The 16,479-nt window shown below is 40.7% G+C and overlaps 1 protein-coding gene across 4 annotated transcripts in view; it reads right to left on the reverse strand.

The window, feature by feature from the left end:
* Positions 1–14,263, reverse strand: part of nkx1.2la (NK1 transcription factor related 2-like,a) — a 16,384-nt gene extending 2,121 nt beyond the window's left edge. The window contains exons 1-4 of one of the 4 annotated variants that reach the window (XM_008321514.3): positions 14,045–14,263; positions 13,578–13,704; positions 3,043–3,422; positions 1,138–2,017 (exon numbers count right to left, since the gene is read on the reverse strand). In XM_008321514.3, the coding sequence (XP_008319736.1) occupies positions 1,416–2,017; positions 3,043–3,253 (813 nt within the window). In that variant the 5' untranslated portion in view covers positions 3,254–3,422; positions 13,578–13,704; positions 14,045–14,263 and the 3' untranslated portion in view covers positions 1,138–1,415. Of the gene's footprint in view, positions 1–1,137; positions 2,018–3,042; positions 3,492–13,577; positions 13,705–14,044 lie in introns of those variants that run through there. The other 3 variants (XM_025060860.1, XM_025060861.1, XR_001760842.2) reach the window with 3 other exon arrangements.
* Between the last annotated feature and the right edge of the window lie 2,216 nt (positions 14,264–16,479).

Genomic DNA, 16,479 nt, shown 5'->3' on the forward strand with positions numbered 1-16,479 from the left:
AAACTACAGTTTATTTTAGGGATGAATCCAAGTTGATTTGTATCAACTGTTTTGGCCGTTTGCACAGATGCACAGACACCAGGCGTCCATTAGAGGGCAGCCTAGCTCAACATCAGACGCTAAAATAGCCTGAGTTTCCGCTACATTTACACGAACAGCATTTGCAGCTGAGAGATGTGAATCAATTCCGATCCATTTAACAGGAATAAGCCACAGTCAGACTCCCACGGACAAGATGAGAGGCGGTTTATTCTAATGAGACGTTATCTTCATGCAGCAGCGTCGCTTTCCAAAGGAACGGCTCCTTTAACTGTCACACAGAAACCATCTTGCTTTTTAAAGTTTCACTCAGAGTGAAGATGATGACGGCCTCAGACATTTCACTTTACTTCTCTAATGATTTCAGCCTTGCTGTGTGACAGAAAACAGAGTTTGTTTTCTTTTCCATTTCCCTCCACAGTTGTTTGGCTTCTCTACTAAAGAGAACCGGACTGATGACAAATGACTTCTTTAAAAACAAAACATCTTCCTGACAGGAAATTTCTATTTTGTATTTTAGTAAAAGCAATGTATTATTATTATTACTATTATTACAAATATGTAGCTAGACATTTTTGCAAAAAAAAACATTTAATTTAATTTTAAATAAAACATACTTCTGCATTATTTACATTTTACTTTTGCACTATGCTTTATTTTAAAAACGTTTGCATCAAACGTAAAAAAAATACATTTTGTGATTAACTATCTGAAATAAAGGGCACATTTTAAATGTAAATTTATATTTTAATATGTTATTTTGATAAGAGAATTAAGGAAGTGTCGTGGAGTCCAGTTTTCAGCCTGTAGGGTTTTGCGTGTAGTGTAAAAACTAGAATACAACAGTGCCGCACTGTGGCTGTAGTTTGTAAATGCAGGTATGGACGATGGCGATTAAATGAAACCTATCAAATGAAGATTTGTGGTTATAACATTTCATTGCTATATATTATTACTACATATATTTTATATTTAATTTACATCCATGAAAAGTTAGTTACACTATTTTTAAGTAAAAAAATCGATCATTTATTGATAGTCAATGAGTTAGTTTAGCAAAATAAATTACACAACAAGGAATATTAGAAATGTTTCAATTAAATTTTTATTAAGTTACAATTATACGTTTGCATGTTATGGCAACAAATGTAAAACCTTCAAGACAGAGTGACACGTTATAGGATGATGACACACGATCAGTACAGAGTGGTGAACATCTGGGTTTGATTACATTGAAGCAGGTGATTGCAAGAATTAGCTGTATTCGTTTTTATACAGTCGAATCGTTTTCGTTTAGTTCAAACGTTTGCATTTTCTCCTTGTATGATGCATGAGGTCAAAGTCGTTTTTGTCATGGTCCAAAGCTGTGGCTTCTTTCATAGATGTGGGTTAAAATAAGTGGGCTGCACGAACCCATTGGACATGAAGGGGTGCAGGAGCCCCCCAGTGGATGTAAGTGGAACAGCACCGGCTGTGTGGAAGATCACATTTCCAGGGCTGAAGTTTGGGAAAGTTTGGTGAAAGCCGGCAGGGCTCGACCCACACGTGGTCGGATTCGGACTGACACTGACAAGGGATTTGGACCCGGGCTGCAGTGTACTGTCCGCCCCGGGGTTCTGTTTTTTCCACTTGGTCCTTCTGTTCTGGAACCAGATTTTCACCTGGGTCTCGGTCAGACTCAGGGACAGGGCCAAGTTTAGTCTCTCACACACAGACAGGTACCGAGTTGCCCGGAATTTGTTCTCCAGAGCCACCAGTTGTTCATAGGTGAAGGCCGTCCTGGCCCGTCGCGGTTTGGCACAGCCTTGGTCCGAGCGCCGGCGCTTGTGCATGGAAGGGGTCTGATCCGGGGTGACCCTAGATTCTCCATCATCCTGGCCCTCAAGGGGGCAGGGTTCTTCTAGGTCCGAGGACTGCAGAGGGTCAGTAAGAACTGTTTGATGCCTGGAGGCTGAAGTGTCATTTCTTTTGTCATCGCCTGAAACAAAAACAACGAGTCACATCTAAACATCCACACTGCAGTATACAGTACCATTATGAGTATTTCAGGCTGTATTATGATTTTCCAAAAAGTTATTATTTTAACTCTTATGTCATTCAAACAACAGATTGTTTTAAGTACAGACATTAAAAATGCCTAAAAATTGACCAAATAAATCCCCTAACTGCGCTCCGTAAAAATCCGTAACCCTCCAGGTCACAGCTGACGTCAAATGTTTTTTTTCCCACATTGCCCACGTCCCATAAACACAGTAATATATGAGTGACATCTGTGAAGAGTTTGATTAGGATCCTGAGGTCAGTGGAGCGTGGCAAAGACCCAGAGGAGGAGGAGCAGGAGTGAAGGAGCAGAGGAGGGTTGGGGGTGGGGGGGTCGGGGACTGGGGGTCAGTAATCCTTTAATAATTTATAAAAACCACACGGCGCCTCAAATGTCATGTTGCGGAAAGAAATCCCGGCTAAACCCGGCTCCCGACACCCAGGCCGTGACGCGCTAATAGAGTTTCATATTTGCGCCAGGATCGATAAATGTCATCTATTTAAGGGGAAGTTTTAATCGAACCGCGTTTAGGATCAGACATGGATGGGGTGTGAAGTTTGTACCTGCAAGGTGTTGGAGGGAGATATGCAGGATGCAGTAATGGGATATCGATCAAAGCGAGCACAGGCATCCTCAATGGGACGATTTAAACAATTATCTCAGCTGCCTGTCCCGGTGCCAATCACAGACACGGGGGGCCGGGGGGGGGGGGTGTGTGTGTGTGGGAGCCAGCCTTTGTGGCTTCAGTGAAAAGAAATCCGAGGCTTGGAAATTGAGGGAAGGTCATAGAGAGATGACAGTCAATCTGATCGACAACAGACTCTGTTTTTTTTTTTCAATGATAAATCTGAAAATCAACTGTGAGGAGCGGGTTCTGGGATTTTTGTTGATAAAAGAAATAAACTACAAATATAACTAGTATAAAAGTATATTTTCAAATTAAGCCAATTAATCACAAATACCTGTTTTCGTCAGCTCCTCTCCGTCTTCTGTGCTGCAGTCCGACTCCAAACTTCTTTCTTCTGCGTGTGGGCAGGAAAACTTCTCCGTATCTCTGGAAAGTTCGTTCGCTCTTCTGCTGTTAAATTTGTTGGGATCCAAAATATCTATGATGGAGAAGGAAATCCTATGACTGGACGTCATCGTCACTCCGCACTTCTTGGGATCCAGCATCGTTTACGCGCAAACGCAGCCAAATAAACAACGAGTCCGTGCGTAATTACGCGCAGAAGAATCTCTCATAGTTGGTCAGCACTTCAGTCCGTGGAGCTTCAGGAAACCGGATCAGTAAAGATGGTTTCTCAGAGTCTGGACTCGGGTCCTCTTCTCGCCTCACGTCTGTCTGTCAGTCAGGATGAAATGACCAGAGCGCGCGTCTTTAAAGTGTCTCCCCCTCTGCTCCCCCCGACGTCTCTCAGCCGGACACGTGACACAAACACTATTAGCGTTTCACACAGCCGCCTAATGGGCTCAAAGCATTCGTCGATAATCACCCATATCATTAAATTCAATAATCCAAGACTCGAAGGTAAATTGAGCCCAGATGGTGTTTGATCCAAATCCTTTCTCACTCAAATAAACACTGTGTTACAGCAGCAGCAGAGCCGTCAGTGGGAGAACTTTCCTGTCTGTCCTCGGGGACCAGGAGACATCACCCTAATAATCTGTCCTCCTAACATGAAGATGTGAATATTCCAGGCCTTTCCTCCATGTATTAAAATGGCTTTTAAAAGTGCAAACCCTAACGTGTAATATCATAACATGAATATAAATATTGGATTAGAACATATTAGGAATGTTTTTCATATATTTGTCATTATAATTTATACGTTTTTTTTCTGCCGTAAAAACAATTTTCTTACATTTTCACCCATTAAGTGCTGGGTTTTCATTGTTTTATAGAATAAAATGTATTGGATATATTCATCGCTTTTTTTGCAGGGTTTAGGCCTGTGTACTGTTCACAGTCCAAGTTACAGCCATTATATCACAATATTGACAATTACTATTACTATACTTTTAGTAATTTCATATTTATTCATTTTTTATTTTTCATTCTTTCTTTAATTTGATTTACTACACTACAATACTATTGCTTTTTACTTTTATTATTAACCATATTGATATGATTACAATGACAATTTAACACATTTTCTTTTGTTTTGTTTTTTTCGGGTTTTTTCTTTCTATAGTTTTAACACATTTTCTTTTGTTTTTTTTTCCACACACTGTTTCTCGTTCGTTTCCTCTCAGTCCATTTTCATTGACAGCAGCCGTCTTATTTCAGAGGAGTCAGTGAGGTTGGTACAGACTGAAGGGATCCAGGATGAGCCATTATTATTCCGACTGCATCTTTAACACCATTCAGAGCTAAACTGTGGCCACACAATGACTGCACCTGCTGATTGTCTTCTCACCTCAGGTGACGGATTTATATTCACAAATCAATGAGCGCCCCGGCTTTTTATTATTAGTATTCAATATAAAGTGACACGGGCCTGTTTAAGGCTTGACGCCCTCTGATGGTTTAAATGGTGAAACCAACTGTGATCAATATTCCCAGCAGGTGTCCAACACAGATAAAGAGCTGATGGTTACAGACAGTCACTCTGGATGCTGGAAAAACCAAACTGCAGCCACAGAAGAGAAGGTCTTAGTTGATCGCCACGGTCACACTCCAAATTCTATTTTTTTTTACTGTTAAGTTAGAGCTTTTCAAAATTGCATTTTGAATAAAAGTTGCTAAAACATGTTTGTAAAGTACAGGCAGACGAAGGGCTGTTTATTTATTGCATTTCCATATTTTATAACCTGAATGTGTGAGGTCTACGCTGGGATTCAGTGTTCAGTGTCAGTACTATAGTACGGGGGGTGAGGGGGGAGGGGGTCTGATCATGTTTACACACTGTTAAAAGGTCTCCCAAATACCTCCGCTACACAATTTCCTGTGCTACTTACACACCTCACAATGATCACACTGAGCAGCAGGGAGGTTTCACTTCTCCGCCACAGTCTGTCGGACTGACACAGCCTGCAGTAGTTACATAGTCAAACATTTGTTAAAGCTAAACCCATGGGGTGTCAGCATGTCAGCATTTGCATGTGTATGCCACATGCACCACCGTTAATGTAGTCGCTCCATATGAATGGGCAGCCGCTGCACACTTGGAGGTTTACAACTTCCTACGAGAAAGACCCAGTGGCCGGACATCTGTTTGTTTGTGTGGGTCGGCGGCACAAAGGGACGGACCCCGCAGACAAAGAGGCCCTCAGGTAGACTTCAGACAGCGGGAACAGCAGCTGGATCACCTTTGAGTCTGCACGTTCCACAGCAGAGTTCCAGCGCTCTCTGTGGGACACAGCAGGGAGCCAAAGAGACACACTTCCATCCGAGACCCCCCTCCAGGGTCAATAAAGTCATCACTTCACAGGGAGGCTGACCCCAGTCTGCTAAACGTCAGATAATTTGTCTAATGGCAGCAGAGGCATTATGAGCTGCAGTTCCACTCTTGTTCCCATTGTTTTCTCTAAGGTCTCTCTTCACTGCCCCCACCCATCTCCCCTTCAGTGGGACAAAAGATCAGAAAGAGTCTGGTCCACCATTCAGGGTGGCTGTTAGATCCTGTGTCAGATTCCTCATCGCTGTAGTTGCAGGTTGTTTCTAAGAAACAGAAACTCTCATGGCTTGTCATGTCTGGCACACACTCGTAGACAACGGTGTCTGTGGACCCTGGGGGGCATTAACATTTAATCCTGATACTTTTGATGAGCTGACACTTTTTCCTTTCTCGTATAACTTTAGAGAAGGGATCGCAAACTCCTGGCCCGGGGCCACTTACGGTCCACAAACCAACCACATCTGAATGGACGTTAATTTTAATTTAATTTCTTTAATTTGGTCCCCATATATACAGACTTGTAGAACACAAACTTCTGAAAATCTCTCGATGGTAACCATGGTACAGCTGAACAGAATAAATCTCCAGTTTCCACTAGAACACCATTGAAACATTATCAACTCACTCTTGTCTGTCAGATATGTTTGTCTTGTACACTTTTACTCCACATGGTTTTATTATTACCGTAGTATCACCTTCATCGTCTACAGAACTACAACCAGTCTTTGGATCCTGCCATTTCTGCTTTCATTTCTACCTCAGTGTTTGTTTGACTCTCTGACAACAAGGTCAGTGGCATTGCCCAGTAATTGTCCTAACGGCCTGTTATACCTGTTGGGCGGAGGCGAGTAATGAGAGTTTTTCATTACGACTAGGACGGGTGAGTGCGTCTGGCAGATGCTGACAGGCAGCAGATGTGTAAAGTTGGGGGGTGATTTGTAAAGGGGGTCAACTGCATCACGGAGGAGATAGAGGGCAACGGGAGGGTGGGGTAAATAATGCTGAGGGACACTGTCAGTCATGCTGCACCTGTGTCACAGGAAGGTAAAGGTCAGTACAGAACGCCCCCTGCAGTTTGCTCTTGTCAGCAAATGTTGACTTGTAATAATACTGCTCTTCAAGGAGTAGATACCATAAATGTGAACTCCTTGAAGAAGTTGCAGAGACAATAGCTTTAAAAAAAATATCACAAAGTTGTAGGCATATGGCTTAGCTTTGCTAGCAGTACTGACGGTGAAACGATTCCAGATCCTAAATGCCAGTTAATCTTCACGCTTGCCCCAACAGGTCTACGCTTTAGATGAGAAAAGCAGCATGTGACTTCATGGTCGTAAACGGCAGTTGTATTTAAACCATTATGCGAAAAACAACGCAAATAGAAATTGTATTTCAGCAAAGGCCTAGAGAGATGACAGATGTAGTTACATAGCTAGGACCAGAAACGACCAGGTCTGCCAAATCAGGGCATCCGTTACGATCCATTTACGACCTTCTCTCCTTCGGGTTTGTCGTCCTACACCACTGTTATGAGTTAGCTTTGGCGTGAAAGCTTGGCCTTAAACTGCTAATATAAAAAGGAGCAGCACAATTATTCTACTGTCATGTTTTAAAAAAGAAAAAAAGAAAGTCAAATCACAGCCACGGGTGACGGGTGTAGTAAATCCAGGAGAGTGACAGCAAAGACTACAACCATCTCAGCTGCCAAGAAGCTGAGGCCTGCAGTTATGGCTGTGCGGTCGCCGTCATCTGCATGGAGCACACTGTCACTCATCGCTAGCATTGATTAGCCATTGTTCTGAGAAGGTCACATCATAATTAATTAACCGTAATTAGTCCCGCAGCGCCACCTGCACTCCTTCTCCCAATTGCCCGGTTAAATTACGAGCGACCATCACGGTTCAGTCGTGGAACAATGAAGACGTATCAGCAATGTAAAGGCAAGAGCTATTAGTTACATTATTTAAATGGAGCCGTTTAAACCTCGGGAGCTGTCTTTATGAAGGGCAATTAGGCACTAACCGTAATTGATAATTCGTGCTAATTACAATTAGGAAGTATAAATAGTGTGTGTATGATTAATCATCATTGGGCTTCAGCAGCGAGCAGCCACAGCGCGGTCTGGCTAGGAGTGATGAGAGGCAATGCATTATGGTCCATTCATCTCCATCTAGTGCAGAAACAGATTGTGTTTGTTCCTTTATATTTCTCCATCCACTGTTATCTCTTTTTTGTTTCTATGCCCTTGCCGAATACTGTGCTGAGAGGAAACTGTGATTTTGCTGTTAGTGTTAGACAGACACAGACACAGACTGGTCTTTAAAAGAAGATTTAACCAAGTGAATTATAGGATTTTTAAAAGCACATTAGGTTTGAAATTCTATTAACATTCATCAGAAGAGGCTTCTTCTAGAGGAATAGTGAAATTTTAATTTTGTCATACTGGAAGACAGAAAATAATTATTAGAGCTTTAGATCTTTATTAGTACTTTGTTATATGTATTTTGCAATTTACTTTCCTATTAAAGGCTACAGCAACTCAAATGTCCGTGGCCAAAGATAATAAATAATTTAAATATGAACATTGAAGAAAAGAAAGCTAAAATATCTCAGAGAAGCACCAGGACACAGAAACACCACCACTGCTGTTTGGATAATACAATAAAGTTGGGCTCTGTAATGGTTTAGGGCTAAATTTCTATCCGTATTTTTTATCAATTTTACTGAAAGTCACAGATATTAAAAATATATTTAACCTCTTTCTACAAGGATTACTAATGCAGACAACCACTACCAGAAATACTACCAACTACTACCTTTCTAGATTTGGTGTGCACCACACTGAGCATCTTAACTTTTATCGACTAATTCTAATCTAACAGCTGGCAGATGAGTCCATCCACTGCATCATGTAATCCAGAGAAAATCAGACCTTATTGCTTATTAAACCTTGACCTTTCACCTCTAATAAGATGTGGGGTTTTTTCCAGGTCTTATCATCTGACCTCTGAACTTGGGATTCCATGTCTCATTCGGCCCTTTCTCCCTCAGCCGCTCTGTCAGAGATACTCTGTAATGACGACATCGTGTCATAAAGTGGTCACCGGTCTCATTCATGATGCCATTAAAGCCAAATAAGCATTGTCCACTCAGCGTCTGCAAATGTCTGTGGTTGGAGAGGAGACTCAAAGGTCTGATTTAAATACAAACACTGTGAGGCCTTTGCTGAGCAAACAAATAAAGTCGTCTCTGCTGTAGGTACGAGGCCACGTTGACTCAGATGTGCCCCTATTAGGGCTTTATTGCTTTATTCACCAGGGATTTGAATTAATCATTGGTGTGTGTGTGTGTGTGTGTGTGTCTTTGTAGGCAGGACCATTGTCGAGCACTATGTCAAAACATACAGGGGGCTTTTTCTGTATGTTTTAAAACAATTGCCCAACATTCCTATTGTCCTATATATAAATATCAAATAAAATAGTTTCACAAATGTGTGCATTTTTCCTCACTGTGGGACAAAACTAAGAAAATATGTGAATTCTAATCAATTTGTCATGAAAGGCCACCCCATAAAGTAAAGTCCCCCACTTTAGAAAGCACCAGGTGTAGAATGTAGAATTTTTACCAGCCATCCAAATCATGAAATCACTGCAGTGAAATCATCTAAGGTTTAAATGAAAGCAGTGTGACTCTGATACACACATCTGTTCACCAGAGATGTTTTAACTAAAACTGGTCTTCATGAAACCAGGTTTCTTGGTCAGGGATTGGACTTTGGATGTTCTGGGGCAGTAGTGGAGGAGTGGACACCAATGGAAATGTCCAGCTCCCAAAGCCCCACTGATGCAACCGGGTAACTACTGTATGTCCATTCTTTTGTGACTTGGAACGTCTCAGTTTAGTGATTAATAACAGAGACAACAGAATCAAACCAGCGCTGTTGTCCAGTCCGGCTGAAAATTCTTCCTTTGTTCCTGTTTTTAAACATCAGGTCTTGTGGCGGAGGCCTTGCATGGTGACCTCTCATGCCAAAAACACCACAGGCGGCGACGGGCGGCTGCCGGTAATTGCTACAGCGAGAGGTGGATCAGTGGAGCTGCTCTAATCAATAAAGTCTTCATCAGCCATTTCCCCCGATGATTCTCCCTCATTTCTCCCCTAATTGTTCTTTTTGGTCAAACAAGGTCTGCGCCACGCGCACGGCCGTGTGTGTGTGAGTGAGTGTGTGTGTGCGTGTTTCTTTGTGTGTTCAGTTACCCCCCTCTCAATGGACTACTGCTAACAGATTGCTAATGTAAGAGGGGCTAAAAGCAGCAGAGAACCTTAGCCTCCCATAACTGGACTGTGTCCTGGAGGAGAGGAGGATTACTGCTGATCCAGGATCAGGATTCCCCAGAGCCACAGCAAAAGACCACTGACTAAAACAAACACTGGAGCTGTGAGATCATTCTGTTGTGTTGTAAATACCAGAGTCCTGCTCAATAAATGTGTGGAATAAATGCCAATACCAAATAAGAAAAAAAAAACAAAGACTTTTTCTCTGTCTGTTTGCAGGAACATAAAGAGAAATAACAACAGGTAGAAGTCTGGGTTTTATACTAATCCAAATGATGGAATTGTTAATATATGACAATGTCAAGAAAAATATTTTAAAAAAATAATCTGAAAGCCATAATAAATAATTGCTTAGAGTTTATGAATATAAAGACATTTTTCATTTTCTCCGGACTCATGTTGTTCAGCTACAGAACTATCAAAAGATAAACACACAGAATCACAAATGTTTTTTTTTTTATCAAGAATAGTCAGGAAACTCAAAACAACATCCTCCTGATGTGCAGTGTACTACTAAATATTCAAAATAGTTCATTAATTCAGCTCAAGCTTGAACATCAAGAATCTTGATTCTTAATTTCAGATCAACCAGGTTTATGACCTGAACACTTCAAACCCGCACCATAAAGGACACGTCATTAGGTCAAATCAAACATTTGTATATTCACTCTTTAAACACTTGAATCAACTGTAGTAAAGTCTACTTGTCAGAAGAATGTGCCGTTATGGAGTTGTCCTCTACTCTAACCTTCAGACTCGTTTCCCCCTCAGACCCTCAGCCCATGAATGCCAAAGATTCAGAAATGATTGGCTTATAATTGTCTTCTTTAGCCCTTATTGCCCTCCTGTGCTAGTAAAACGGTTTGGGTCTCCTCTCCTTCCCAAAAGGGGCGGGGGGTTGGGGGGGAGTCTCCTGTTTTCATAAAGCGTCTTTCCTGGATGTCTGGCTCTGCAGGCATCACCGCTCATGTGGAGCATCAGCAATCAAGCCACTGTCCTGGGGAGGGTTCGGGGGGGCAGGGAGGGGCACTGCCCATAAAACTAAAATAACAATTGTTTGTGTCTTTCAGGTAAGTAACAGAATTCAACATTTAATTGAATAGAAGTCTATTTAAAAAATCAGGATATTTGATTTATAATGTGACTAAATGTCTTGTGAAGACTTCATGGTCTAAAATATCTATTTTGTAAACGTCATCTACACTCCCAGCCCAGCGGCACACACGGTCAACACATCCTGCGTCACTCCCCGGTGTGTTGTACCAGCTATTTCCCTCTAAATGGGAACAGAATTTACAAAATTGACACCAAACGTGACATCAAACAACAACCAACTAGCAGATTAAAAGACATGACATCAAACAACAACCAACTAGCAGAATAATGTTGTAAAACTGTATTACAAAATGATTGAAAAAAAAAGAATAAGAAGAATAAGAATAAAGCCTCACACCTTGGCTTTTTTCTGAAGTCAAACAAAAACCGGTGTTGGATTAAACCTGCGGTGGAACGCTGCCAAAACGACGACCGTCCTGATGAATCTGTCCTATATTATGATTGATGGGAGCTTTAGGGTTGTTGACTTACAGGGCTTTATTGAGAAAATTAGATTTGAGTTGTCTAACAGCCGGGCCACTCATCTCGCCAGTAAAGGGCCGTAGATTGTGCCGCTCTGGGTTTTATCGGCGTTTCCCATTTACTGAAGTCTTCACATTTTATGACCATTTCAATAAATTTTGGCCTGGGACAAACTCTGCTCTCAGTGGAGTTGATGTAATGATCATCTCAGGGCTGTCATTTGAAGCTTCAACACACACACACATACACATACACACACAATACAATTTGAGCTGTGTGTGGCCCCCTCTCTTCCCTCCCTCCCTCCAGCCCATGCTCAGTGATGCCGTCCCAAGATTCAGATGTCAAAGGAGAGGACGCAGGGTGTTGGATGAGTTTACAGATGACGGGAGTCTCACTCCAGGTCAGTCTGTATTTACAGCTCAATCACTTAACAGAACAGGCCTCTCTATTAGTCCTGTTCGTATCTGACTGTCTGACAGCAGTAAGAGGGGACAAAGGGAGCAAACGATAAGACCTCTGGGACACACAGACCACTCTCAGGGGGTGACAGCTCCATTTTCCTACCATCCCCATTCTACTATTATTCAATTAATGGCAGACATTAAGCCTCTGATCAATTGTCCATGTCCTTATTTAAAAACAATTGCTCTTACGTATAGTTTGCCAAGTAGCTACACACCAAAATAATATTTTCTCATTCAGAATAGTCCAATAGTATAAAACATAAAAACAAACAAATCCACAGAAATAAATATGCCTTAATGCTGAATTTAAAAGCATAGTATAGTACAGTATAGTATAGTATGCACAGTAGTGTATGTGTGGTAAAGTATACAAGATCCCTGTATACTACAGAACAATGTAGTATTGTCAAGAGTAGTGAAGTACAGTATCGTAATATAAAGTATAGTACAGTTTAATACTGTATAGTGTACTATAATATAGTATTACAATAGATTACATGACAATCATTTTTACAGTGTGTGGAGCGCTTTGTGATTTTATAACTGTAGAGGGCGCTCTGTCTTCATAGATCTTAATCCAAACTGTTTCTCCTTTTTTGAAGATTAAAAAACAACAAAACAACCCCAAAGAAATTTAAACTACATTTGTCCGGAGAAATGCTGCCCTCTGCTGGCTCAGTTAAGTAATGAGCCGCCACTACGGGTTTTAATTATGGCAACCTGAAGCAATTGTGAGTGTCTCCCTCTTATGTACTACTAAATTACTGCTAAAATGCAGTGATCTAAGTTCTCATGTCACAGGGAAACGAAGATTTTTTTCTCAAGGATTACTGATGCAGACCAATCTAACTACAGTGTATGCTTTTGACATATTACTGTTACATATTACATATCTGTACTGAGATATATATATTTGTACCTTTACTTTTCTCAGAGGTTCGGAGTCAGACATAATTGTGGCAGCTGCTTCTCAATAAAGGAGGTTAAACAATCACCACTGCTGTTATTGTCTTGTTTATAGCTTCACAAATGTTCGACCTGTCTGCCAGAAATTCGTCCCAGCAGCATGTTATATCAAGCACAAGGTAATAATGAAATCAAATTTCCAGTCGGGACATTACATTGATTATGTCATGTTATTATGGACATTATTGCTCTTCAACGCAATTTGCATTTGTTTATATTTGTACAACGGCAGATGTAAACTCTGTGGATCACTGCATGCTGTGGTTACAAAACTGTTCAACCATTCTGTTCCAACGGGAATGTTCTAGACCAGGCGTGGGCAAACTTTTTGACTCGTGGGCCAAAATGGGTCCAAAAATTTACAGGGTGGGGGGGGCGAGTTAGGAGCAGATAGATGAAGCATTCACGTGAACTAAGGTAAATGACATAAAAGCATAAAAGGCTAAATGTTAAAATGCTATTAGCCTTTTCTACACCATTTAATGGGGAAATGCAGACATTGCAAAGGAAAAGGCAGAAATATAATGAGAATATAAATTATTAATCAATCAATAATATATTTGGACAAGTTTGGCAGTCCCGATTAAAAAGCCAAGTGGGCCGCATCTGGCCCCCGGGCTGTAGTTTGCTCATGCCTGTTCTAGACTACTGTTTAAGCCATAACATCATCTTTTAATTTCAGGCAGCCAACAGAAGTTTCTGACGCTTCAACACTTCACTTAACATTTGAAGAGAGGCATGAAAAATAATCCTTACCTTTTCAAACCGCATCTCTCCAGTAGTGAAGAGGAGGGTGAAGAAGAACTCTTCATCAGAACAGCAGAGTGTGCAGACACATCTTCATCCAAGTCCTGGTCATGGGGATTTTTGTACGATTCAAGACCTTGGACAAAAAATGTTGAAAAGAGTTAGACCTGAATATTATTTTCACCTTTTTTACAGTAATTCTCTGGGACAAAATGACTTCATACAAACACTTTTGTAAATCTATAAGGATTTAAACACGTTTGTATTCAAGTTTTGACTATATTTCGTGGTTTGCTGTGATTTCAGATTAGGTAAATTAAACAAACGTGTGTTTAATGATAAACTGACGTACCCTTGTACGTATTAATAAATCTAGTTATTTGGTATAAATGTAAAATTATTTTTTTATTTTAAGATATGAAGCTTAAACTCCTGTTTGTCGCTGAAACAGTACAAATGACGGTCACAGTAAATACCTCATATTCTTGTCGAATTCGACTAGTTCTCGTGCTTCATTTTAGTTCACCGTGTCTCATCATGTCTCCAACCGTTGGGGAATTGTGTCAATACCAGGTGAACTCACTTTAGACGTTGACACGAGTTCAACACAATCACTTTCAGACGCGGTAACGTTTCAAACCCCGGACCAAAAATGGCGGACGATAGTCACGTGGTGTGAATAGGAGTGGAGCACTGTGGGAAGTTAAAAACAATTCGGAAATATTTTTTTAGGTCCCAGCAGGTGGCGACAATGTACGGGGAAAATTTTTTTAAGTTTTCTAATAAAGTTATTTTACCTGAACCTATTTAAATGACGAAAATTTTTATCTTTAATTAAACATTTTCTCTTTTTAGAGGAAATATATATGAAGCTAATATAATTTTTTATAATTTACTAAATAAAATTAACTAATAGAAGTAGTGTAAATAATATGACCAAATTTATGTACTTATTTCATTGTTGTTTAACATTTTGTTTACCTTAATGATGATATGTATCCAAATTAAAAATCGAATTAAATGTGGAAATTCAGGTGAAAATAAATCAGTGTGGACCTCCTAATTTCCAATAAATGCTTTTGCATGATGAGTTTGTAAAGATGACATTTTTATGTTGGATTTTATATTTGCTTTTTACTTTGCAGTATAATTCTGCCACTAGTATTTATTATGAGGATCTGTTTATTTGGATTTATTCTTGATATATTTCATTTTATATGTCTTATTTATTATAAATGTTGCAGTGAACATTTCATTAATATGTGTATTAAAGGTTGATATGTATTTACAAAATGATTTCTAAATTTAGGGACTTTTATGAACAACTTTCTGTGTAATCTCGTCCATATTTAGGCCACATATACACAGATGTCAATCAAATGAAGGCAGATTATGAATAGAAGACCTTAGAATTGAGTTGTTTACTAACATTTATTTGTAGTTATATTAATTATATCATGAATCTTATTGTCTGTGTCAGCATTACCCTACGTGGCGCAGCAATCCATCTGGACTGTCCACCCACGCTGCCCCCTGAGGTGGACAGAGGGGGTTGTCTTTTCAGCTCTGGCAACGCCTTTAACACAGACACGCACAGATTCAACTTCTTCTCCATAAAATGGGAATGTTGGGAATGTTTTTCAACTTTTCTAATCTAGTTTTGCTTTAAAATGGTGCCAACATCAGAAGAGGAGGAACTTTTGAGGCAAGATCTCAAAAACACTTGGAAATGATTGCACAACCAGACTACAATATCATCATCAGTTGGACTGACTTCTGGTAACAATCACTGAAGCTCAGCAAAGTAGAAGAAGAAGAAATCTTTCATTCTTGTTTACATGGACACAGATGCTGCTGGTATACTGCTGCCTCTAGTGGTCAATGCCTTTTTTTTGCCAATGGTGCAAATAAGAGTGGAGGAAAAAATAAACTAAAGAGTGTCACAGAAATACATTTGAACACATTAAGTGGAGCATCAATGAATCAACACCTTCTGCTGTGTTTTTTTGGAGTGGGAGACGAGGGAGTGTTTGGTAGAGAGTCAGTCTAATAATGAGCCAGAAGGCTGTGAAGAGATTTTTTAAAGATTTAGTTAGCCTCTTTCCATGCACACCAGGGACCTATGGTGGCCTCCATGGGCCAAATAGAATGCAAACTCCTTCCTCAGTCTGCTTTCATCTAGAGCTGCTCTTTTTGTGTCTTAATTTTTATTTATTTATTGCATTCAAGAGAGTTTAAACTCTATATGAAAAGGACTTTTGATCAAATGTCCAGCTCAGAGCTTCAGGCTCCAAGATTATTTTTCTCCTCATCATCGTCATGGTGGTGGTGTCCAGAGCAGCAGCTGCCTTGCTCCAGGCTGAGGCAGCGCTGGGTGTCTGTGTGACCCGAACACCTCCGTCCTCCCACGTCCAGTCACAGAAAAGTTCACTTCATTACCATCACAATTTTAACTGTGAAGGAGGAAACAACGTGAGCGGCCCACTCTGGCTTTGTTTCTGCCCACTCTCTCTCTCTGTCTTTGTCCCCGTCTGCCCACTCTGACCGTGGGTGATGATGACGATGTTGAAGATGATGAAGATGGTGGTGGTGACCCCATCCAGGGCCACGGCAGAAACCCAGAACAGCGGGTAACCGAGCACTCGCTCATGCAAACACAGCCTGGTCTCAGACAAGGAGGAAAGAGGAGGAAGAGCAGGAGCAGGAGGACAAGAGGGACAAGGACGACCAGGAGGACCAGGACGACGAGGCCTGCTGGACGTCCATGTCTTTGTGGGATAAGGATGAATTTTGCCTCCTCTCCAAATTCAGAGTGAGTTTGATCTTTGTCCGTTTTCTGTGAAGAAACTGTTTTTTTTACTCACTGACATTTACTCTAAATAATCAGTGTTGGTTCTAATCTGTAGAACCA

Source organism: Cynoglossus semilaevis, chromosome 12, assembly GCF_000523025.1.
Source record: "Cynoglossus semilaevis isolate Cse_v1.0 chromosome 12, Cse_v1.0, whole genome shotgun sequence".
Classification (NCBI taxonomy): domain Eukaryota; kingdom Metazoa; phylum Chordata; class Actinopteri; order Pleuronectiformes; family Cynoglossidae; genus Cynoglossus; species Cynoglossus semilaevis.